The following is a 27,782-nucleotide window of genomic DNA, read 5'->3' on the forward strand; positions in this document are numbered from 1 at the left end:
CAAACTACAAATTCACTATGGGGGGGGGGGGTTTAAATTTGGCCTGGGGTTCTCCAAAGATTCCATCCCTAGGGTCTACTGCAGGAAGGGGGGGGGCTATGCTTCTGGGGGGGAAACAGAAAAAGTTTTTAGTATGTTGTTTCGGTGCAAATCTATTTCTCTATTACGAATTATTCCTGCCTTGTCTGCAATTTCGTTCTCCTTCGACGCTACAGGACAAGAATGCCAAAATAGCGCTGAAGCTGCCAAATAAGAAAAATCTGACGTGCAGTTGCTTTTTCTGAAGAAGAAAAGGCGTGTCTGATGTCACGTGACGTAACGTAACATCCATTTTCGTCCTTCGAGGACTATAAAATTGTTTTAGGCACCTGCATGGATCGTAATCCCTTGAATAATGATTTCGACTTGAAGGTGGGTTTTGATAAAGTTTTAGAAAGCGTCCCACACACTGGGTGAAATGAACAGACACCCTGTGTTTCCGAATGACTACACATTCACCAGTTCGTATTTGAATACCATTTTTAGTTCGATAACCCTCCTAGACTCGTGAGAACCAATATAAGCTTGGTTCTCGGAAAAGATCACAGTCCAGAACTTGATTTATAATACTACCGCACAGTAATCGGAACTAGTAATGAGGAACTTGATGGTGAGTGTCCTTGTTCTCTATCGTAATCCCTATGGTCACTTTCTTGTTCGCAAGTGGGTTCAACGCTGACAGTGGCAGGGCTATCTTCTTGACGACATCTAGCGGGTTGAAATTTATAGGAATGCTCACTCCGTGTCCAGGTGTCTTGGCTTTGAAGCTGATGCTTATCCCCGGCTTAGAGGGCGCGGAATGCGTATGGTAGGACTCGTGGGATATGGATCCGGCTCTTGCAGGCGTCTTGTAGGACGACGATGACGACGGCCTACCGCTTGAGTACGAGGAGGAAGAAGAAGAATAGTGGTCGGACGACGAAGCGTAACTAGGCTTGGAATAGGAGCTTTCGGTTTTGTGGTAAGGTGACACGGCACCCAGGGCGGGCTTCGTGGGAGCCTTGTAGGTTGGGCTCAGATCGTGAGTCTCCGGTGGATTCTTATACGGAAGTGGTGCTGGATGAGGTGGATACAGCTGTTCCGGCTGTTTCCACAATGCCCGGTTGTAGTTCGGATTGTGTCTTTGGCCCTCGTTTTGATCATAATGGATCTTTGGGCTGTAATCGCTGGACCCAGTGGGTTTCCACGAGTCGGGTGGACCGTACCGGCTGTTGTAATGGGAATCTGCTGGAGGTGGGGGATAGCTGTTTGGGTACTTGTAGCTAGAGTCTGGGGCGTATCCGATCCTGTGCGCAGGTGGGTGATGTTCCGATTGAGACCGAGGAGGACCGTGGGGATCCGGAGCGCTGCTTCCAGAGTATGGCACAGGCTGATGATGGGAATACTGATGGTTGCTGTCGTGGTGAGGTGGACCGTAGTTCGGTGGCGCCTTCTGGTAGGATGCGTAGCTAGGAGCTGCCTGGTACGTCCTGGGGTGCTCCGCGTACGATGCCGAATGCGACGACTCTGAGCTTGTCAGATCCGGGGTCGGATTAGGTGGTGACGCAGGTATCGGTGATCCGGCAATCTGCTCCAGGTGATGTCGTTTCAGCCCCAGGGACGACAGTAACGGACTGGTCGCGTCGACCACCGAGACTTGGTAGTTACCGATCGTGACTGGTTTGCCGTCGTTTGAGGTGTTTTCTCGTGGAGTACCGTCGTTCCTCGGCTTGTGTATGTCTTCCTTGTAGTGAGATCCGGGCGTGACCAGATGGGATTGCTGCGAGGTTGACCCGTGTGAATGACTGTAATGCGAATTACGCAGAGGTTTCTTCACCGGATACTTATGCTTGCCGAGTGAATTTTTCAGTGGCTTTTTCTTCGAGGATTCGTCGTCTTCGTCGACGAAATCGAAGAACTTGCGCAGTACCTCGTCGCTGAGATCAGGAAGATCGTTGCGAGAATCTACGGAACTCAACCGTCTTCCTTGCAACTCGTCCACAAGCTACACAAATTAAAAAATACCATTTTAGATCATGTAATATTATACTAACGATCATGAAAAAAAATAGAGTTTAATTACACTAACTCTTGTGTAAAGTTTTTGCTTTTAAAGGTTTAGATTAATATATAAATTCATAAATATTTTTTAGTTGAAGTTGCTCAGTAAGAATTTCAGGATGGGACTGTAATTTGGGGATCATATTCAGTTTGAGGACGACGCGATTATTACAGGATGGTAAAGAACTTCAGATCCTTTCGTTTTAGGACGATCAAAAATTCCGGGATGGGATGAGAGACTGTACTTCCAAGAAATAAACAATTATGGAATGAGACTGTACTTCTCCAAGAAATAAACAATTATATAATGAGGCTGTACTTCTCCAAGAAATAAACAATTATATAATGAGGCTGTACTTCTCCAAGAAATAAACAATTATGGAATGAGGCTGTACTTCCAAGAAATAAACAATTATGGAATGAGGCTGTACTTCTCCAAGAAATATATAATTATGGAATGAGGCTGTACTTCCAAGAAATAAACAATTATGGAATGACGCCATACTTCCAGAAAATAATTTTAGGGGTGAAGACAGAGCAACGAAGAATTTCAAGATAAGGCTATAACTTCATGACGATAAAGATGAAGTACGGGACAAGACTGTAATTTCATGACAATAATGATAAATATAGGATGAGGATGTACGTTAATGACAATTAAGATAAAATAGGATGAGACCGATTTCACATGATCATAAAGATAAAATTGGATGAGACTTTTATTTACATAGCAAGGTGCCTAAGAACTCTACCGCCAAAATGAAAGGATGATATTGCACCTCAAGGAAAATTATTTTTTTCTATTGACCCCTCCCCCTGCGTTATTAGACGAATGTATGCATCACTCCCCCCCCCCCACTTCAAAAGTCGCCAAAATATGGCAATCTCCTTCCCATCACGAATAACAACAGAAAAATTTCTTCTTTCTTCACAGGAGCTTCACTTCTTTCTTCACTTTTTTTTACGGAGCAAAAAAAATATCGTCCCTTTCATCTCTTACATCTGACGGAGGTAGTAGTAGAACCCAGGGCCACAACCCACTCATTCGAGGGATACGTGCATTGCCACATTTCATAAGTTGCCAGAATGTCACACCATTCTCACATCATGAGTAGTGACAGGAAAATTCCTTCTTCTGTATCACAGGCAATATTTTTTCCCCCTCATTCTCAAAACTACTTTTGGACCTTTTATTCTTGCTGCCTCCACGCCGGTTGTTTAAATTCCATGTTAACATTCAGTGAAAAACCGAAAAACTGTCACTTTGTCTCATTTTGGCGAGAGAGTTCTGGGTCACCATGTATATGCGCAACATAAGCGAAACTCTTAATTTACGCATTTTAATCCGGGCTCGACATTTTCAGGCCCGCGAGCGACAGAAATACCGAATACCTGGCCCGCGGACTGAAAAGGTCGCGCACCAGAGCTTTACAAATCTATCGCCCTATATGCTCTGGGAATGTAAAAATTTGGCCGGGCATGTATTTTTTCGACTACATGCCCAACGCGCGGGCATGTAAAAATCAAAAAATTTAAACACTCGTTTTATTAATTTTTTCATCGACGATGATGCAAGTGTTCCTGCGCACAACATAAGCGAAATTCCGCAGAAATACTTCCATCTGCAGCCATGATGCAAACACACGCAGAAAAATATTAATGGGTAGCTCGTATTCTATATTAACTTTTTCCAATAATTTCTGTATCTAAGAGAGAAATACGCACGAATATTGCTTGAAATAGGAAAGTTTTGCTTAATAGTTTGTGCTGCCATCTATAAAATAAAAGCAAAACTATCGGTTATAATTATTAAAATAAAATGGTTGTTGGTTTGAACCAATCTGCGACTTAAAAATAAGCAACGTAGGGTTAGAAATTATAATTCTTTTAATTTTATGCTAACATACCGCGGTAAAATTTGATTGACAAAATACCGGTTAATATGTTTTTATGTTTGTCACTAATAATATTTTGCAATTAGAGAAATAAGCACTAAAAATTTGCATTGGTATGCGGCATAAAAATAAAAAATATAGAAGTTTTATACTAGATATTTTTTTTCACTGTATCGCGAATTATTTCTCTCATTTATACTGATTCGTGAAAAATATTCCCCCTAATTTCAGAGGTCTCCAAGTAGAAAAAGTTTGAAGTGCTAACACTTAACTGCACAAAAAAAACCAGTACCAGTGAAGCCCAGGCTTTTATTACCATAAATCGGCTATGATTGTATAAGCGAAGTGCATTGCAATTTGGTGACTTCTTTTCCAATACCAACAGCGCGGAAAATTATAATTAGCGGTTTGCAATTTTAGATTTGTAATAGCTGACCATATTCCCTTTGAATTTTCATATTTCTCTTGAGAAATTTCGATTTAAAAATTGTTATATCACTTTCTATATTTTTTAAGCACATAAACCAATTTGTTTCTGATTTTTTTTTTTTTTTTTTTTCAAGTAAATTCAGTCATAATTTTTTTTCGGGCAAGAAAAATATTATGATTCGGGCGTCTATTATTCTAAGTTACATGCCCGACCGGGTATGTGAATGTTTGGATATTTGTCCAGCTCTATTCAAGAATGTCAATGTAATAATTCTTCCTTCGTGGTACACACGAACATTCGTCCACTACCGTCCCAATAGAGAATATCCCCAAACAGAAGCTACTGATTATCAATATATGTATTTACATATATATGTATAGGTGTCCCCGGAAAATTTTGTTAAGTAGTGCACGTTGTATACAAATTCGTCGTGAGGGGAAGTGCAAATCAAATGTCCCACTTTCCCTTGCCGGAACCAGGCCGAAAATGTATTAACCATTGTCATAAATCGATTAAATAATGTTCGGACACAACTTCCTGATGAATGTGGAGAAAAAAAAAATATATTTAAAAATAGTCGATTTTTTTTGATAAATAAAAAACAAGTAAATTTCATAATTTGGTATAACACATCGCTTATAACCGGATTACGAGAAAATTTAGAACAACACATGATATTGAGCGAGAGAGAGAGGTCACAGACACGAGACAGACTCTCACTTTAAAAGCTTCTGGACCCCCCTCGAGGTATTTCTCTGAAAGACAGAGAAATGTAGAAAGGCAAAGGCCATTTTACACAGAAAAAGTAAAGATAGAACCAGATTTTCTTTTTAATAATGGAAAAAAAAAGAAGAAAAATTCGAGAGAAATCTAGATCACGCGCAACAATCAGGTTAAATGAGGCTACTCTCTCTCCCTCTATGGGGCAATTGAGACAACAGCCTTTGGTTTTGTTCCCTCAGAACGAGTAAATGAATTTGTAAGCATAAGCAGTCGCATCTTAAGTAGTGAGAATCGAAGGCTCGTGTATTATCGAAAACTTCAATCAATTCTAGACTTTGAATATACAGGGTTTGTGCAAATGAATGACATGGTTTTAAAAATTTATATTTTCAAAACTATTGCACATAATATAATCTGTGATACATAAAAATAAAGAGAGAAACATTCAAAGTTTTTTTAACGACATTTCTTAATAGATGGCAGTACTTCCTTAAAGCGCAGTATCTGAAATTAAAAATGGTGGCAATGAGAGAGAAAAAGTTTCTGTGTGTTATAATATGGGCAAGGGTATTGCTTCCGCTACTTCTGTGCCGCGTGCATTTAGAAATGTGTAACTGACAAAAAAAATCAACAACAAAAGAATGCAAGATATACAGAAGACTGGATGTTGTGAAGATATTTATTATTTGAGATGTTAATTTTTTAAGGAAGGAAAAAACTTAAAAAATTAACATATCAAATAATAAATATCTTCACAACATCCAGTCTTCTGTATATCTTGTATTAACAAGTGGAGAGCGACATTCATGTCATATATATAGCCCTCTGGTGGCTCGTCGTCCATGAGCTATTAGCTGATCGGTTCACCGTCCATCGCACGGTTCCGTTCGGCACATATACGCTCTAGCGAAGGAAAATCTCTATCTCCTCTGTAGCTTAGTGGTCAGAGCACTCGTCCGGCAATCGAGGGACCCGGGTTCGACTCCCGGTAGAGGCAGAGATGAGTTTTTTCCTTCCTTAAAAAATTAACATCTCAAATAATAAATATCTTCACAACATCCAGTCTTCTGTATATCTTGTATTAACAAGTGGAGAGCGACATTCATGTCATAACAAAAGAATGGTTCAGTCTAGAGCAGCGGTTCTCAACCTTTTTTGACTCGCGGAGCCCTTTTTAGTAAAAAAATTCTATGGCGGAGCCCCGTAGGCCCATTTTTAATTATTCATTAAAGTTATTGATTTATTTTTACTGTTTAAAAATATTTATAATTATTATTTTTTTAATTTTAATGTTTTTTTTTTGTTTTCCCTAGAGTGGCCGCGAAGCCCCTGGAGAGTGCACAAGGAGCCCTAAGAGCCCCGCGGAGCACCGGTTGAGAACCGCTAGACTTACCAGACGTCATCCCTTTTTACGTCGTTTCAAGCGTCCTCCTAAGTTTCGCCAAATTCACCATTTTCTTCTCCTTTATCGATTTTCGCAATTGTTTTCTGAGGAAAAGTTTTTTTTTCAACTCTCAAAGATATATCTCTTCATAGATATGAGTGTTTTCCCACACGCGTTAACACCGTCGCATTTCCCAGAATTCGCTTTTCGCTTTTTTTTAGTTGGGAAAAATGATTGTTGTGTGGCCGGTTTTATTGGTCAGTATAGCGGCGCCGTCTGTTGTGGAAATTGGGAAAAGTGACGTTATTTAGGGTGCGTGCGCAGGAGTCCTCTTTTCTCAGTTTTCGAATCTGGTAACACTGGGTCAGTCAATTTCAGTCACTGCGTTCTATGGAAGTCCTGCCATCTATTGCGTGATGCTGAAAAAGAAACGTTGAATGTTTCTCTTTACTTTTATGTATCACAGATTATATTAAGTAAAACAGCTTGAAAATTTTAATTTTTAAAATCGTGTGCAGGCTCTGTATAATTGTGGATTGTCACCAAGTCTGAAATTATTTTTTTCATCGCTTCTGAATTTTCATTTATCCTGAGATTATTTCTTGCATTCATTCGGAATTAGGTCTGAAATAAATTCTAGCTTTCAACCTGAAATTAGTTCTTTAATTTTCATTATTCTGAAACCCTTTCCTGCATTATTTTTAAGTTCCATTGTTTAAATTACCATTTTTAAGTTTTATTGATTCAAAAATGATTTCTTGTAAAATAAATCATTTCTTCAAGAAATTTCTTCAAAATTATGAAAAAACTCTGAATTTGCATAATTTTGAAATTATTTCTCGTATTAATTCTGAAACTATTTTTTGTCTTCATTATGAATTTCCATTAACTCTGAAATTATTTCCACTTCAACCTAAAATTATTTCTGGCATTCAATCTAAATTTTTTTCTAGTCTTCAATCTGAAAATTATATCTACAAATGAATATGAAACTGTATCTACAAATGAATATGAAACTGTATCTACAATTGAATACAATTGAATATGAAACTGTATCTACAATTGAATACAATTGAATATGAAACTGTATCTACAATTGAATACAATTGAATATGAAACTGTATCTACAATTGAATACAATTGAATATGAAACTGTATCTACAATTGAATACAATTGAATATGAAACTGTATCTACAATTGAATACAATTGAATATGAAACTGTATCTACAATTGAATACAATTGAATATGAAACTGTATCTACAATTGAATACAATTGAATATGAAACTGTATCTACAATTGAATACAATTGAATATGAAACTGTATCTACAATTGAATACAATTGAATATGAAACTGTATCTACAATTGAATACAATTGAATATGAAACTGTATCTACAATTGAATACAATTGAATATGAAACTGTATCTACAATTGAATACAATTGAATATGAAACTATATCTACAATTCAATCTGGAATTATTTCTATAATTCAATCTGAAATTACAGTCGAATCCCGTTATAACGAACTCCAAGAGACCCGAGAAATCACTTCGTTATAATGAAGTTTCGTTACAAAGGAATGCCAGATTTTTACATTGTTCCTATGTAAACTTATCTAGGGATTAGTAAAGTGTTCGTTAAAACGAGATTATCGCTATAATGATATTCGTTAAAACGCGGGATTCGACTGTATTTCATTAACTCTGTGTTTTCATTAACTCTGAGTGTATATTATCCGGCATTCATTCCGAAGATATTTCTACCATTCATTCCGAAGATATTTCTACCATTCATTCCGAACATGTTTCTACCATTCATTCCGAAGATATTTCTACCATTCATTCCGAAGATATTTCTACCATTCATTCCGAAGATATTTGTTTCATTGATTCTGAATTTTCATCATCTATGAATACCCACTTTTCATACCCAAGACCTTCGCCGCAATTCGAAGTTGTTGTGACTAACTGATTGGGAATCACCACCCTACCTCCAAATTGTAATTACATTTTATCCTCGAAGTATCTATTGCTCTCCGATACACTGTATCTATAATTCTGGCACAGTATTTAATACCTCGGTTTTTGAGATTGCGAAAATGCTCCGCCTCAGAGAAACATACAAGAGGACTCTGGTGCCGGATTTCCTAAGGTGCTGGAAAAAAAGTTTAAGGACAACCAAAAAATTACCATGTATTTCGATAACCTGTTGATGTAAAAATACATGAAAATTTTAGAGTGATAATTACAAGTAGAACTAAACGTTTTCCAGTGAAGAAAAAAAAAAATAGATGAGTTCCGCACTGTGTCTCTCTGAGAAAAAAAATTGTTGAATTTGTCGTAAAGGTGAAAACCTGGGAAAAAAGTATAAGGACACTAGAAAATTCTGCACAAAATCATTTGAATAACCAAGAAAATCACCCCATTTTTCCTTCAATAATCTTTATCGATTCGGGATGTCATCGATCGAGATAAGTCATAGATAACTTGCTCTGTTGAATCTTCTTCCAAGCCTGTTTGGTTGCTACCGTAAGGGGTCACGTTTATTTTCGTACTGTTCGTACCATTTCTATGCACGTCTCGTGATAAAATCATTCTGATTTTTATCAACTTTTTTTTTTTCCAATTGAAGATATTCGTCTTTTTCTCGTGTTTGACGAATAATTTTGTTGGAATTTTAAAAATCAGAAAATCTAAAAATAAAATCAGGTGTCACATAAATTTGTAAGTAGTTCAAAAATTAATAAAGAATGAAGGAATGAATACATTTGAATGCGGTTTTCGAAAAAAAATTCTCACGAAGAGAGGAGGTTTTTTTTTTTTGTAAAGAAAAAAAAAAGTTTAGTTCAAATTTTTGTCGATAGAGGATGCTGCACGAAAGCAAATCGGGACATTGAACCTGGACATTTCTTCAATCTCTTCTGTGTCCGAAACGTTCGTAAAGCTTTATCCGGCGATTCGTGGCTGAGGTAAATAAAATATAACTTCACCTATAATATCCTATCCACCAATGTTAACATCACAATGAAAACCTTATGTGAGCGCCTGTAATAGGAAAATTCAGAAATGAGCTGTTAATCGTACGTCCCGCATTAGATGGGAGTCTCTCTGAAGGGAGCAGACAGACCTTCGCTATGATACTTACCAGTGTTATCCAAAAATATAATTTTGGAGAGATTAATTTCACTCTTCTCCAAAGTTTTAAAGGGGCATTTTTGTAAAACGAGGGAGTATCAGTGAGAAATATAACACAATTAAAAAAACTGCCTAAAATTTGAATGAGTGAACCTTCTTCGAAATTTCCATTGATTTGTTCAATACAAAATATTTAAAAAAATATTTTCACATAATATAGTAATAACTATTATTATTATTATTATTTCAGCTGAGAGTGATGGGTGCTAATGGACGAAAGCGTTTATTACCTAAAAATAGATTCTTATTAGTAACATAAGAAAAATATTGAAAGCTGTCCAAAGTTGAAAACAGGTTCTTTTATTATTATTTCTCCGGTAATAACATACTCGCACATATTCAAACATTCCTCCGATTTATTTTGTTAACCGAATTTCTTTCAAGTCGACATAACGTGATGGAAATACATCAAAACGCCTTTTCATGACACAAAAATGCATTATTTTTAAACGTTTCCGCATTTTCCAACATGTCATGGTTGGTAGACATGTTGTTTTTGGACGGGGGTGGGGGGAGTATGTGTCTTGTATTTTAACTGGCACCCAATGAGGAAACTCCGGTAAAGGTTTTTCGTTTCAAATAAAGTGTTTCCTCCAGTGTCTTCAAAGATCAATCACTATTAACCAATTCATTTTCCATCGGCATCAAAAAAAACGAGTGCTCATCATGCTCATAAAGTATCCTTCCGCAACATGCACATGCCATACAACAAAACAATCTCAGGGGAAAAAAAAGTTGAAATAGAGACTCGTTTATATCTTTCTATGAAATCTCAATGACCTGAATCAAGGTTCAAAATAGATCGTCGATGGAGATTCTTTGTTATGCGATCGATCAAAAAATACGAAGAAGAAAGCCATTAAGACCATTCCGTCCGGATTGGAAAACTGCGTGGCCTCATGTCGACATTTCCATTGGCAGGTATATGGACCTCCTCACGAGGAAAACATGAGAATCTGCGATGTTATACTACTTGAGAATGAGTGAGGGAGGGCATTTAGAAACCTTGTCAAGTTAATTCAGTGCACTGACATAAATTTTGTGGGATTTTAATACATTCGTCAAAATGTAAAAGGTGTGTGAGGAAATGTGAAATTTATTACTGCTGTATTGTAGAATTTCAAGCGCCGTGTGTGGTTGCGATATTCCGGATATTTACTCAAAGAAAGCATTTGAGTCACTGCAATAGAGTAGTAATACCAAGGGTACATTATTCAAAGGACATTATACCAAGGGTCTTCAACCTTTTTTTTGAGTCACGAAAACCGTCTGTTTATAGACAGTCGAAGGACAAAACCTCATCATTGTCCTTTAGAAGAATACCCGGTACCCGAGGGTCTAGGACACCTTAACGATTTCTGGGGAACATTACCCCCCCCCCCCAAATAAAATGAAATATTCAAGTAAGAAATAATATCCGAGGATGATGCCACCCCTCTATCCATACGAAGGTTTTTAACAGCTAGCTGATGCGAAGATACATTAAGGAAAGAGGGAAAATTCAACTGGTCTAGGGCGTTCACCCGGAAAGTGACAGGACGTGGGTTCGATTCCCCGCACAAAGGTAGTTGAATTTTCTCTCTTTCCTAAATACATCTTCACATCAGCTAGCTGTTAAACACCTTCGTAAGAAGTAATTTTCTTACTTGATTTCATAAAAATTGAATGCTATTGCGATTTTCTTGAAACGATTTAAAAAGCTCGTAATAATCGATAAAAACGTAGTATTAATGAATACAAATACAACGCCACAACAGGCAAAATGCCCAACGAGGTGGCTGAGAAAAAGATGGATGTCATATATTTCAAAAATACAGCTATTACCTAAGTAACAATCTTAGATAATAGGTGACAAAAATATGAAAAGTTTGCTTTTTTTTTAGGGTTTTAGATTGATGGATAAATTTATAAATATTTTGTCGTTGAATTTTTTGTGTAGTAAGAATTTTAGGATGGGGCTTTCTTTCTACTACTTCATCAAACACCAACTCTGGCCACATCGCAATTTACTGCCATTAATGAGATGGGTTGGAAATGAAGGCGCTATCTATTTGGTGGTCGTATATCAAGCTCGTTAGGGAAAATAGCTTACTTATACCTTCTCTCGGGTTTGAACCTGGGACCGTAACAGCATCTTACCATCACGCCACATGGGTTATAATAGGATGGGGCTGTAATTTAAGAACCCTATTAAAGAATTTTGAGCCTTTTCATTTTTCAGGATGATGGAGAATTCTGGGGTTGGGCTGTAATTCCAAGAAATAAACAGTTATAGAATGAGGTTATACTTCCAGAACAGAAAAGAATTTTAAGGGTGAGGCTGTAGTTTCATGGACTGCGATACTGTGGGAATAGACTGAGAATTTCAGGCAGACATGTAATTATATATATTATAGAACAATGAAGAATTTAAAGATAAGACTAATTTTACAACAATATAGATAAAATAGGCTGAAACTTTTATTTCATGACCATAAAGATAAAATAGGATGGGGCTGCAATTTCATTATCTTCAAGAATTTCAGAATCAGGCAGTTATTTCACTATCGTAAGAAATTTAAGGTGACTCTGTCTTATTTTCGAGACCTTAAATAACTTCAAGATTTGAATGTAAACTGTGTAAGATTATAACTAGAGATGGGACAACAAAAAATTATTTGGCTCGGTAAATTTTGTGGTCGAATACCGAATATCAGTTTTCCTTTAAAAAAAATCATTACAATGAACGAATGAAATTAGTAGTGTTTGGTTTTAGATTGAAAATTAAATTAAGGATAATTTTAAATGAATGAAATTGGTCTAACATAAAAAATTTACACATTCAATTATCAGATATCGATCTACTAAATATTCAGTATCCGAATATCAGCTTTTCTTAAAAATATATTACAGCTACACATCAAATTAGGGCTTTTAGTTTTAAATTCAAAATAGTATTGAGAATAATTTTAAACAGCTGAAATTGTTCTTTTATAAACAATTTAATTTTCAGACCAATATTTGAAAAATAAACCGATTTTTAAAATGCTATGATATCTATAATCAAATTAAACAAATTGTACGGTATAGCATTTTCTTAAAAAACACTTGATAATAATTTTAAGGCAAATTAAGAACACTATTTCAAGCCAAATGTATTATTAACCATACACAGTATTTACATATTTGTCCCATTCTTTTTTGCGATATGCATATAAAAAATTTAAGTACGTTTATTTTATCCATTTTATCTTTCCCTGGAACAAATTAATTGGAAAATCAATATTTTTTCATCCTTTCAAACCATGGATGCGCAAACTCTGGCTCGTGAACCAATTACACTATCAATATAATACATTATTGATTTTAGTGCAATGATAACTACGTTATGCAGAACGTACCTAGACACCAATTGTATATGTTCAAACTAATATTATCAGTATTTTCAACAGCTATAATGTATGGTCTATCGTTTAGTCTATGAAGTAATTTCGTTCTTATACTAGGGCTTAACAAATCAGGAAAAAAACCAAAATTGTTTTTTAATTCCTTAGAAAAAGCTTCAAAACGATTCCCTTCCCCCCAATATGTTTTTCCAGAATTTATTGACACCTTAGGTATGTTGTTAGACATGCTGATATAAATTCAGTGTACTTCTCAGTTTCTTAATTGTAAATCGTACATAGAAAATTTCAGGTACCAATAAAATTTTTATTGTCAGGATTTGGCAATTTATTAAAGCACAAATATTCGGCAAGAGGGCGGAACAGGCCGGATACGGAATACCAACTGAATATTGAATATTTGTCCCATCCCGAATTGCAACCTTAAACATTTTTTTTAATAATGAAACCTCGACTACTGTAGAGAGTATGAAGCTTTAGGATAAAAAACGTGTGAGATTTGGGTTGAGGACGTTAAGGATTTTTTTTTTAAGAAATAATTCCAGAATTGACGAAAATTCAGATTTCCAGAATTCATGAAAATTCTGAATTTATTAAAGGAAACAATTCAAGAATTTTTTTTTTTCTTGATGAAAATGCAGATTTCCATAAATGATAGAAATTCAGAAATCTAGAATGAATGAAAATTTAGAATTTATGAAAGAGAAATAATTCAATATTTGATAAAAATTCGGAATTTAGGAAAGAAATTATCATTACCGTAATAAACGCGAGGGGTCCCGCAAAACGTGGGACGCGATGTGACAGCACGTGTAGCACATCCCTGAGGGCGGCTCTGCGAATACGAACTGAGTGTTTGTCCCATCCCTAATTGTAACCTTAAACATTTTTTAGGAATGAAACCTTAACTATTGTAGAGCAAGCAGGAAGCTCTAGGATAAGAAACGTGTTGGATTTGAGTTGGGACTTCGAAACTTTTTTTGGATGAGGACCATCATTTTCGTTTGTATTTCGAGTTATAAAACTAAAACCTTGAGATTTTTAGAACTGCTGGAATCTTTTCAAGATTTCTTTTTTTTCTTTTTTTTCAGATTTTTCAGACTGTTAGGATTCTTTATTTAGATAACTAGATAACAATAGTAACTTTAGAGATAACAGTAATTTTCAAACTTGGTGTAGAGAGCTATAAGATCCGTAAACATCTTTATGGTGAAAACCAAAAATTAGAGCCACAAGGGATTTCAGGACGGCAACCGTAATTTTAGGATGAGAGTCAAAATTTTAGCTTTGACATTAAAGCAGTAAGAAATTATAGAATGAAGACCCAAAATTCCAGAGCCGCAAATAATGTTTATTCAGTGCAATTTGTGGAGATTACTTCTAAAGAGTGTGAAATCGGTTAAGTTCTAGATTTACTTACATGTAGACAGATGAATTAAATAGAGGTTAGAGAGTTAGTTGGAATGAGTTAAATATAAATATATTCCATCACACGTATAAAAAAGATTATATATACACACACATTCCATCAAATAATTTTTCTACAAACGTATTATTAAACAGCTGAGAGTCAAAGCTTTCTATTTCAGGCAATTAGCGGAATGCGCAATCGTTAATGTGTGTGGCCTCGGGTAACGCTTCACAACTAACGCTTTTTTATCTAATATATTACCAACATTTCGGCAGTATTTGGGAATAAGCCAACGAACTCGTTCTTCGCTTGTCCACATATTATTATTATTTTGCTGCTTCCTTTGGAAGAATAAATAATAAGAGCACTGACCCAAATCTATCCTTAAACGAAAGCCACCCACTTGCAGCCTGTCACTCTTCCTTTTTTACACAAAACACCACATTTGTTAATTTTATTTAATTTTAGCCTCTTCTTTTGAAAATGTTTTCTTTTTTTAAATATTCATATAATACGATGGATTTACATGAAGAACATTTAGACAGCGCTTTCTTCCATATCACAGAAAATCTTGACACGTTGATGGCACTTTAAATTTACATAAATTCAACTTGACATTTGGAGGAGCGGCATTCAGAATTCACAGCTTGACATTTCGGAAAAATAATATTATAAATATAAATGTACATTTTGTATACGGTCAACCTGAGGACCAAGTTTGTAACGATGCCTTTGCTATAACGTCAATAATAGGCGGCTCTGATGCACAATTCTTCAACGCATGGCCCGCGAGCCACGCGTGGCCCCTCTCAAAGCTTTTCGCAGTGGCCCGCCGACAGAAAGGCATGCATACTTGAAGAATTAATAGAAATTCTGGGGAGGGGGGAGAAACCTCAAAAATGAAACAATTTCAGAATTCGTGGAAAAAACTATTTCGCGATTCAAAAAAATTCATAATTAATGAAAATTATTTTTTCCACATTTATTGAAAGGAGGATTGCAAGAGGGCCTTTGTTCGAGTCTCTGCGGAAACCAGATTACTTTTCTTTCTGAGTTCGCCTCGGCATAATATCCAGAAAATATCTGTTTCCTTAATATCTGGGCTGAAAAAAAAAGCCGTCTATCTCTCTCTATTGAAAGAAATATTTTCAGAATTATTAAAAGAAATATTTTCAGAATAATTGAAAGAAATATTTTCAGAATTATTAAAAGAAATATTTTCAGAATTATTGAAAGAAATATTTTCAGAATTATTAAAAGAAATATTTTCAGAATAATTGAAAGAAATATTTTCAGAATTATTAAAAGAAATATTTTCAGAATAATTGAAAGAAATATTTTCAGAATTATTAAAAGAAATATTTTCAGAATTATTGAAAGAAATATTTTCAGAATTATTGAAAGAAATATTTTCAGAATTATTGAAAGAAATATTTTCAGAATTATTGAAAGAAATATTTTCAGAATTATTGAAAGAAATATTTTCAGAATTATTAAAAGAAATATTTTCAGAATTATTGAAAGAAATATTTGCAGAATTCTTGGAATCTTTTCAGTCCAATTACTGAAAGAAATATTTGCAGAATTATTGAAGGAAGTAGTTTCAAGATTATTGAAAGAAATGTTTTCAGGATTAATAAAATTTGAAGATAATTTGCATAATTTAAAAAATTTATAATAATGCATATGACCGTATCAATATAAGTATTCATCGCACATGTTGAGCATGTGCCATGTGTTCAATGTTTTTTTTTGTGAATATACGTATTTCAATTCACTGCAGACTTACTGTAGAATTTTATTACCCAGCAGGGGCTGTTTATGAATAGGAGTTGGCAATTTCTATGACAATCGGCAACATTTTGGCTAATTAGATGATCGAATTTCCCACATTTTCCCCGATGAAATATGGTCAGCCTATTTGTAATGTAATTTAAACTCCGTGTATAGTATTTGATTGCATCTCGGTCAATCTCGACAGAATTTCATGGAATCTTTGATGTCATTATAACCAAGTTTGACCAATTGATGTTTTTACTTTTAATTTAAATTCTTTTCAGTCCAAGAATAAGGATAATGACTATCATTATTTTTATAACAGCGTGGCAATCACGGGATAAACGAAAGACTTCGTGAATGCTAATCAGTCTCATGGACTGTCAACACGAGTGACCTCATAACTTGCTTGAAAGTAGCATCTTAACAGCCTAGCCTAGCTACGCCATCAACAAAAACGGGCGTAGGACAATCCATGGAGGAAGCTCAAGGGCAGTGAACTGTGCCGAAGGATAAGCAAGGTTTCTTATAATATCATGGAGAGTTTATAGTCATCCCTGGTGGAGGTGGGAAATTTCGACTATCGAGGAAGCCCCGAAGGAATTATAATGATAATATGTATCTTTGACTATTATTATATTCTTCTTTTCTATTATTACGTTCATCTTTCTTTTGCCGTGCGTGATGACGTCATATCACTTTTATAGCTTCTTGTTTGAAGAGATAAAAAAATTATTTTAAAAGAAGCCACATCGCGCCTTATTATAATGTAAAACCGCAAGAGAATGATTCTTCTCCAGACATGAACCGGATTTCACCTCTATGTACAGGGTGTCCTGTAAGTGCTAATGCGGCTTTTGTCTCATCAACCGTCCGTCGTAGAGGTATAGTTACAATTTAAAAAATGCTCAAAAAGAGTTCAAAAATAAACCTATACCAGTTTTGGGAGTGAAAATATAGTGTGTAATAAAATAAAAAAATCTAAATTTTCATACGGTCCTCCCTGTTCTCTAACTTCCAATTGGAAATTTGTTCAAAACTAATTAAGTAGAATTTTTTTGGATGAGGATGTAATTTTGTGGTCGTAAAGAATTTTAGGATGAGGCTGTAATTTTATGGTCGTAAAGAATTTTAGGATGAGGCTGTAATTTTATGGTCGTAAAGAATTTTAGGATGAGGTTGTAATTTTATGGTCGTAAAGAATTTTAGGATGAGGTTGTAATTTTATGGTCGTAAAGAATTTTAGGATGAGGCTGTAATTTTATGGTCGTAAAGAATTTTAGGATGAGGCTGTAATTTTATGGTCGTAAAGAATTTTAGGATGAGGCTGTAATTTTATGGTCGTAAAGAATTTTAGGATGAGGCGGTAATTTTATGGTCGTAAAGAATTTTAGGATGAGGCGGTAATTTTATGGTCGTAAAGAATTTTAGGATGAGGTTGTAATTTTATGGTCGTAAAGAATTTTAGGATGAGGCGGTAATTTTATGGTCGTAAAGAATTTTAGGATGAGGCTGTAATTTTATGGTCGTAAAGAATTTTAGGATGAGGCTGTAATTTTATGGTCGTAAAGAATTTTAGGATGAGGCGGTAATTTTATGGTCGTAAAGAATTTTAAGGTGAAATTAATTTCAGATCATAAACAATTTTAGGTAGTTGGCTGAGGCTGAAGGCTTTGAGATGAGGCTGTAATTCTAAAATGTTAAAGAATTTTATGATACCGTAATTCCAGAATTGTGAAGGATGGGGGCATTTTTTTAATTTCAGAATGGTCAGGAATTTCAACATGAGACTGCAATTCAAGATGATAAGTATTTGCACAAAAGTTAGACTTGCAAAATATAAGACTATAATTACATCGTCATGAATAATATTTTAGGAAGTAGGCTTTAATTTCCGGACCGAAAATAACTTTATGATGATGCTGTAGTTTCAGAATGGTAAAAACGTTTTAGATGAGGTTGTGAATCCAGAATGGAAAAGAATTATAGAATTAGGCAACAATTCCCGAATTGTGAAGAATTTTGGGATGAAACTGTAATTTCATGATCATAAACAATTTTAGGATGAGACTGTATTTACACCATCATAAGCAACACCAGGAAGTAGGCTTTAATTTCAGGACTCAAAAGACCCTTAGGACGAGGGTTGTAATTCCAGAATAGTAAATAAGTAAGAATTTCAAGATAAGGGGTGCAATTCCATCATTAAAAACCATTTTGGGATGAGGCAGTTATTCCAAAATGGTAAACAATTTTAGGATGACGCTGGGGTTCCAAAAGGGTAAAGATTTTTTGGAACGAAGTTGTGATTCAAAGAGTAAACATTTTTAGGATGAGGTGAGTTCAAAAGAATGAAGAATTTTAGGATGAGGCTGCGATATTAAAAAAAGGTGGGGAACATTAGGATACAAACCATGTAGAGATTTCAGATGAGATCCAAAAAATATTTTTGAATGATGACCGTAACATTTAAGTAGTTAGTAGGAAAATAGAACCGTGAAAATTAACCGTGGTAAAAAAAAATGGTGCCTTTTCTCTAGAATACTAGGACTTCCCTAGGATGACGAGGGTCCTTAAAATAGCACAAACACTCCCTCTTAAGCCCCTGTGGGCCGTTCTAGAGCATTCAAGAATTTTTTTCCGACCTCCATGGAACTCGAAAATATTCGTATCATTATTTCAAAATACGCTTTAGTAACTGCGATGCTTTGGAATACGCTTACGAAATTTATATAATTTCTTATTGATTTTGCTGCAATGATAAACCATGCAGAAAGTTCCTTAGCCCCAATTAAATGTGTTCAAATTAATTTTACCAGTGTTTGACTCGCGAAGAAGAGATTTAGCTCTTCTACGGACCGCAAAAGTAACCCCAGGGCGAAAAATAGCCCGCGAGTGCGAAAGTTTATGCGCCCGTACCGCAACAGATTAAAAAAATTCCAAAATTTGTGAGGTTGAAAAACTTTTTCCTCCATTCAGAAAAGAATAAGGACAATAATCTATTTACGATGTCATTGACAGCATTCTTATCTATTAGAGACTATCGTGGCATTCACTAGATAGGAGAAAGTATAGATATATATATATATAACGCGCCATCTTCTCATTATTTTTTCAAGTGTCTCATTAGCTGCAATAGAATCCCGTTGACCGTCCAGCTAATTACGTGGTGACTAAGATGACATAGATGACCATGATGTGGCATGCCACCGTTGTTGATAGACACGAATCACTGAACGTCATCTCTTATATATAGAGATCTCATTACAGAAATCTCTCGATCTCAAAATAGCAGCTACCTGAGCTTTCGTTAAGAAGTTATTACCCCTTGCTCCGTATCATTGTAACCCATATGAGTATTGTAAGCTAAAGATATTATCGGAAATTCCGTTGAGCGTGATTATCAATGAACTGAATCGCCTGCCGTCGAGTGGTTAAAGAGCTAGCCTCCGACTGTGCAGGTCTGGATTCAGGCATAGATGTTTACTAGCACTAACACATTCCCTGGACAAATCGTAATGATCTCATGGGAATATGTGATCATCACGTTAATAGTGTATATATACTTGTATATATATATAGCATGCTACGATAAAATTAGGATGATTTTAAATTCAAAGCACTAATAAGAAATGGGTTATTGCCCTAGGTGTAATCATCTTAAAGCTTTACACTTTTGGAATTAAAGCCTCATCCTGAAATTATTTTCGGTCCTGCAATTAAAGCCTACTTTCTAAAATGACATCCTAATTCCAAAATTATTTATCATATTGCGATTGCAATCTCTCATCCTGAAATTCTTCAACGTTCTGCAATCAGTCTCATCCTTAAATTCTTTTTACCATCCTGCAATTACATTCTCATCCTTAAATTCTTTACCATTCTGCAATCCCATCGCATCCTAAAATTCTTCGCCATTCCGCAATATCACAGTCTCATTCTTAAATTATTTTACCATTTTGCAATCACAGTCTCATCCTAAAATTCTTTACCATTCTACAATTGCATCCACATACTAAAATTCTTTACCATTCTACAATTACATCCCCATACTAAAATTATTTACGACGTTGTAATTTTAGTCTCCTCCTGAAATTTTGACTTATACGTGATTTTTCATACAAATGTGAAGAGTTGTAGGATTACGCACTGATACAAGAAAACCGAATTTTCACTAAAAAATTATCGTTTATATTCTCTCTCATAACTGCAATAAGTTTTTCGAGAATTACGATAATCTGCAGAAAAAAAATTAATCTTGGCTCTCATTCACAAAACATTGCATTTCTCCATGCACTAAACTACACACATGATTTGCCGAAGCAATCCTAGCGTGTAATAAGACATCTCCAGTTTATTCACGCATCAAAGAACGCGTGAGATTCATTTTTGTGTTGTTCTCTTTTATTATTTCTGATTGTTTATATACTTTCAAATTTAACAAAATAAGAATATGTTATTTGTCTATTGATACAAAGAGCTTTCATATTAAAAATAATGTGAAATTTTCTTCTTTCAAAAATACATACTTGAATTTTTTATTACAGTAATAAATATAAACGGGTTTGTTATTGATATTTTGAATGAGTAAGGCATGGAAATGTCTAACTTACGTCTTCCGTTGTATCATCTCCATTATTTCCTATAGTTGTTTCGGTAGAAGACACTTGAAACACACCTAGAAAAATCATTTTTATTACTTAGAAATAGGCAATAATAATCAGATTGCTATGATTCTTAATCATGAACGTATAAGATTCAGCTAGACAGAGCTTAAATCTACGGCAACCAGGTTCCAGTGGAAACGAAACCTGGACTTAACACTAACTCTTGACAAATTAACACTTGAAAAACCGAATTTCGAATTAATTTCTTAACCCTCTCACCGGCGTTGACGAGATATCTCGCCTTCTTAAAAGCTTCTTATTTTAGTGATGACAAACGCAGATATTTTGTAAAGCTGATTTCTCAATAGAGAGAGAACAATTCTTTTCCCATCTTTCTTTGCACCTATTTCAAGCTTACTTTATAATAAAAAAAAAAATATATATATATGGTATTTTATACTGGGGGGAAGGGGGAAGTGATTTCTACTATGCTGCTGGTTGACAGGTTAATAAACATGAGTATTCGTGTGAATATCCCATTCCAATTTAATACATTACATTTCTTTTTTTTTTTGAGCCATTCTTCCTATTCAAATAGAAAATGCTATATTTTCCTCGAAATCGAAAGTCATGATTAGAACTTTATTTTTTCATAAGAAACATGTGGAACTTGTTTTTATCTGATATCCTAAATACTCTATTTTATAAATACAGTAGTATATTAGTCACATACATCACTGATATACACAGAGATGTCCAATAGCAAAACCTGTAAATTTCCTTCTCTTTTTTTTGTGGAAACTGGTGTATTTGATTACTATCGGTTTGAGAAAATTAGAAAACCACGCTACATCCTGTTTCTATGAGGAAACTGAACTGTATCGAAAGAACCAAACTGTGAACATTTACTGCATGATCTTTGCGGATGTGTAATCTGAGTTACCGACTATAAATACCACACTGACGTCAACGTTTTACAACAAGAAATACGAACCTGTATTGACGGGTATGAGTCACTTGATTAATTTATATAGCACGGTTCCGGAACTTTAACGAAACACTTGAAATATTATGCATCATATACATCGAAAGGAAAAATGACTAATCGTAGAACTTTGCTCAAATACAAACACATAAAAAATTTCAATTGATACACCACTCCAAACAAGATATGCATTTAAAAAATGGCATGCATTCCAAATATCTCCAAGAATTCCATCCATTTTGGATCAGAATAGTAACACGAGATGCAGGGGGGGGGGGGGGGGGCTTGGTACTTTCCGAATTACTCACCTGGGGTGGGAGCTCCACAAGAAGCTCGGGGACCCATTGCCCGGTTGCAGTTACAACCCTTCTTCGAACGAAATTTGTTGCCAGAGTAAACGATAAAAACCTAATAGAATTCTTACGGCTATCCCAGAGACACCTTTGGGGGTGTTCGATGGGTGCGGTTGCACCAGGCCCCACGCTTCCGGGAGTGCTCGCACTCATCATAATAATACACAATATTAATAGAAAAATAATTTTGTTATTGTGTAAAATAAAGTGACTTCGCTACAACCATGAAAATATTATGAATTATCTGAATGATAAAATGAATTATTGATCCGCGAAGAAGTCCCGCGATTATTATTTTCTTTTTTTTTCTTCTCCTGGTCCCGCGTCTGGTAGGGATATTTCTCTGTTCTATTCTAAAAGACTTTCCCTCTCGGGATAAATAGTAAAATAATCGTTTTTCCAACGAGTCACCCTTATTAAATGATTCAAAAATTGAAAAACTTCAAAAATAGTTGCAATATTACTTTCATTTTGGTGCCTTTGTGATCTGACTTCATCATTCTCAACAGAAAAACACAGAAAAAGAACGTAAAAACATACGGGAAATATATTATCCCTTTGGTGCAGCGTTTCCCATTAAGAAGAAACGAAAAAAACACGAATCCGTATATGAACCTTCTCTCATTTACGCATAGAAAGTACAGAAAATCTCCTACGGAAATAGAAATAGCAGAATAGGGAAAAGACACAGACATTGGTCAACGGCCTTATTATTTGAAAGTAAGGCAGAACTACAAGTAAAGAAGGTTAAGGTTGATTAAGGTCGAAACTTCTACCATTTTATAAGTAGGAGTCTGGAAACGTTCGGGAAAGGAAACTACTGAAAGGCAATAAAATTTATTTGTTTGATACGGACAAGCGAAGGAAGAAGGAAAAGTAATTTATTTTTTGATAAGAACAGAATTCTCTTTTTATGTTTCAATGTATAATCAGAAACATATGAAACCATATTTTGAACAGTACTCGCTGAAAAGATTTTTTTTTTAAAGGCTCTACTTAGTTCACGTCTATACTCGAAGTTTCTTCAACTACAGTTATTGGCATCAGGAAATCACGCAAACATCTTATGGCGTTAATTATTTGAGCTGGAGAAACTTCGAGTGAAACCCCCTGAAGTCATGACAGCCCTCTAGCTCGAAAAACACTTCATAGTTCAAATTTTAAATGCTTTTCAAATTGCTTATTCAATTCAAATTCTTGCTGTCTCTATAATATATACAGGGTGTTCTGTTAATGGACCGACAAACTCAGAGGGTTGTTAGTAGACATCAAGAGGAACAAAAATTGCAATGGAACATGGTGTCGCAAACCACATTGAGAGGGTGAAAATCACGAAAAACTCATGCAGGTTTCAATGTCACGCTGAAACGACAGAAAGTACAATAATAACTACAGAAAGATTTATTTGATTAATTATTACGAGAGTTGTTGGAGGTGGCGGCCGCTGACGTCATTGCACAGTCTACAACGATGTAAAAACGATTCCCGGACGTGTTCGAAGATACTAGGTATTGTTTTGATGTCTGTCGCAGCGACGACAATCCGCGCTACGAGATCCTCCGGTGTGTCCACAGGCGTCGCATAAACGAGTGATTTAAGGTGAACCCCCATAGGAAAAAGTCACACGGATTGAGATCCGGCGAACGTGGAGGCAAAGCAACGGGTCCCGCGAGTCCAATCCACCTCCTTGGGTATGTAACATCGAGGTGATTACGCACCTCGCGGGAAAAATGTGCAGGGCCACCATCGTGCTTGAATCACATACACTACGGCCGGCACACTTTGCAGCAATTCCGGGAGGACGAGTTGCAGAAAAACAAGGTAAGTTTCTCCATGCAGGTGTTCTGACAGCAAGTACGGCCCCAAGAGATAATTCCTGCCCACACGTTGACACTAAACCTCTGTTGAGATTTCCACTGTACACTGACATGGGGATTACCCATCGCCTACATGTGTGTATTACGTGTATTGGCAATGCCTTCTCTCGTAAAGCTGGCTTCATACGTTTTTCGAAATTTTCACCCTCTCAACGTGGTTGGCGCCACCATGTTACATTGCAATTTTTGTTCTTCTTGATGCCTACTGACAACCCTCTGAGTTTGTCGGTCCATTAACAGAACACCCTGCATTTTATTTTTGCTATTTCTATTTCGTATAACATAGAAATATATTTTCTTCTTCACAGAGGTGAAATAATGAAGTTTCAACCGATTTTGTCAAAGAAACGTTTAAGAGCACATAATTATGTTTCCTGTGATTTGGGGGTAATTTTAATTTCATTGATTTCAAAGGAGACGAACTCCCTCATTTAAATTTATTGCCATAAATTAATAGAACTAATAAGTAAGAATTAGCAAGGTGCTATATCTTATTAATGTTCCTTTCTATGCAGATATTTACCATTGATGAAAAAAAATCGTGAGAATACAAATATCGTTTCTTTTAAAAAAGAATTATTAAATTGATTTCTTTTGTAACAAATTAAATGTCTTAATGAAGTTTTTCGAATAACATACGTGGAAAAATTAGTTTATATCAAGAGACATATCAAGTGGCCATAAAACTAACGAGAAACAAAAACTATGATGGTAGAGTGCACCCTCTATTTCTCTGTAAATGAGCAATTCAGAGATAAAGGCTTCTGAATATATGTGAATGAAAAAAAAAAAGTACTTCAGACCACAAAAAATGTACAAAAATTTGTTTAGCGTAAACTGAAAAATTATTCTAAAGAATTACTGTAATTGCTGTTATGAAAAAGTATTCTCATGTTCATGTGGTTTGAGTGTGCTTACAGACACTTCAACTGCCTTATTTTATTGCTGAATAACTTAATTTAAAAATATAACAGCTGTATTTCATAGATGCAAAGCGACTCCACTGAACGTAGTGGCTGTATGAAAGGATTTACATTCTCCTGTGTTTGCTGAACCAATGTATATAAAGTCAAGTCTAAAAAGAAAATTAAATCATTTCCTCTTAGCAAAAAAATGGTTCTTGGTGAAGGGAGCCAAATACAGTTGCCCTTCTAATGAAAGGAAATTTAACATCAGAAAAACATTAGGATCTGTATATATGTACATATTAAAAAGAACTTAATTAATTAATTTTGTGACAAGTATATTACGAAGTGAAACTTCTTTAGCCGTGGTAGATTGAATCGGTTCCATGGAAATGCAGTGTCATGAAAGTGAAATACAATCAATTGAAAAATATTTGAATAAAAATAATACGTATTTTATAACAAAGAATTAAGTACTACATATAAAAAAATCCCTCATTATCATATCCACTTGTTACGTTACGAATTGAATGTAAAAGTTTCTCATCCGTCGCTTTTCTTTATCCGTAGAACCTATGTTCGAAGTTTCACTTATAAATTATTTGTTTAAAATTCTTTAAAATGAATATCTTTTTACCGAAAAATCGGAACATCTCTGGAAATTTTTAATCATCTGAAATGATTGCTTTAAGGTAGATATCACTACGTACACGTGCTTTTTTTGCAGAGCCACCCTTACCAACTGCTGTAGCATCTCAAGTTTGGAATATTATTTCCTTCATTAACTTTGAATTTTCAGCAATTTCGAATTTTCGTTAATTCTAGATTGTTTCTCTCCTTAATTTTGAATTGTTTCTTTCATTAATCGAATTTTCACCTCAAATCTGACTTTTCATTCATTCTCGAATTATCTCTTTCATTAATTCCAAATTTTCATTAGTAGTTCAGGAGCTTTATTTCATTAGTTCAGGAGCTTTATTTCATTAGTTCAGGAGCTTTATTTCATTAGTTCAGGAATTATTTCTTTGTTTTAAACTTTCATTAATTTTTGTATTGATTTAAATCTTTGGGTGTAACTAGCATCTATCTATGAGCTCATATTTTTAGAGCTACTTTCTATTATCCCTGTGCATTCTATAATAATGCATATTCTTTATATAATAATTATTTCTGGATGCAGACTACTCCTCCCCCTCCCCCAAAGCGTGTAAAATTAGGCTCAAGGGCAGGGGGGGGGGGGCTTTTAAAAAAGTTAGGATCCCGAGACACCGAAATCGTCAATACCCCTCGAATAACTCGAATATAATACGAATAACTCGAGCTATCATTTAACTTTTCATAAGCATTTTCATTGTCGAAAATGCAGCCCCACCGTGGAACTTCTTTTTATTATTGTTACTAGGGCTGGTCCGATTAATCGATTATTCGGGTTGGTTAATCGATCAGTTAATAATTGTTACGTGCCTATATATTAAATTCTGGATAAGGGATCATATTTAAAATTGTTTGAATCAATATTTTCATCAAATTTTTCGGCATGGGAAAATGCACGTCGATTCAACGAAAATTAGTGATTTTAGTTTCATTGAGTTTGATGGGAGTTTTAGAAAACAAGACCAAAATTTATTGTTTCCACCATGTACAGTGGGTTCTCGGTGTTCTTGGAAGAATCAGTTCCTCTCCCCTCACATGTACTATTTGGGAGGAGTTTCTATGTATGAAAACAAGCAACAGTATGATCGGAAGTAGTTTCGAAGTCAGTGCTTAGCCTAAAATAACCAAGATTTTTTTTTTTTTTTTAAATGACAAGATCTCCAAGTGAAGAAATTCCAGATTTTAACAAAATATGTTCAGCATATTGAATTACTTCAAGTGGGCAGTCTTAATTTCTCTCTTAATTATTCTTATATTTGTTTACAACTGACGAATAGGTGCATGAAATGAATGAAACATATTTTTATAGCATCAGTTACTATTATATCTGTGGTGTTTGGTCAGAACATGATAACTCTAAAATCACATTTTTGAGATACGTATAAGCATTTCATTGTCATTAAAAAATCAAAAATAAAAGCATACACAAAACAAATTACAAATGAAAATATCATACATTAGCATGTTCTTTAGCTGTACGCACGTATCTGTGCATTTATCTCATTTCTAATTAGTTATAATTAGTAAGACTTACTACTAGATCAAAAAGCCATTTTTTGGAGATATGTTCTGACCAAACACCACAGATATATTTACGAAAAATACACGATTAAAATTCAATTAATCAGTCAATTAATCGATTAAAAATTTTGATTAGTCAGTGAAAAATTTTAATTGATTCCCAGACCTAATTGTTACACACAAAAAAAAAAATTCGTTCTACTAATGGGAGTGCGGGGCCCGGTGTGACTGCACCTGTCGCCACCACTGTGTGCGGCTCGGGCTTTTTGCACATAGCAATCCCATACCGAAAAATCATAAATGTCCCATTTTGAAATTCCAATCTGAGTGACAAACAACAAAAAATTAATTAATTAATTAACTCACCCGCAACAACGGCTAACAATAAAATCCAGCGAACGTAAAAAGTCATGTCTAATCACTTGGAAAAATATCTAAAGAAAGCAAAAGCGATCGAAACTTATGTTTTTTTACTCTCGAAGATTAAGACGAGACAGCAAGAGTCATCAACTTCATACCGGTTGCATCTTTTAGATTCGAGTGAGTGACTGAGATCGGGTCCCATAAGTGTGTAAGTACATCGGCCCCCTTATAGTGAA

The 27,782-nt window shown here is 35.0% G+C and overlaps 1 protein-coding gene across 1 annotated transcript; it reads right to left on the minus strand.

Annotated features, from left to right (window-relative positions):
• On the minus strand, positions 1-27,725 carry LOC149078317 (uncharacterized). The gene is made up of 3 exons (XM_089241962.1): positions 27,550-27,725; positions 20,895-20,959; positions 1-2,023 (listed from the first exon to the last, which is right to left on the minus strand). Exons 1-3 carry the CDS (start codon positions 27,593-27,595, stop codon positions 629-631), a joined length of 1,506 nt encoding a protein of 501 aa, XP_089098088.1. The 5' UTR covers positions 27,596-27,725; the 3' UTR covers positions 1-628.
• Positions 27,726-27,782: the final 57 nt, after the last annotated feature.

This window comes from Pholcus phalangioides, unplaced genomic scaffold (assembly GCF_987345545.1).
Source record: "Pholcus phalangioides strain wild (caught in Gottingen) unplaced genomic scaffold, Ppha-v1.0 ptg000014l_1, whole genome shotgun sequence".
NCBI classification, from domain to species: Eukaryota; Metazoa; Arthropoda; class Arachnida; order Araneae; family Pholcidae; genus Pholcus; species Pholcus phalangioides.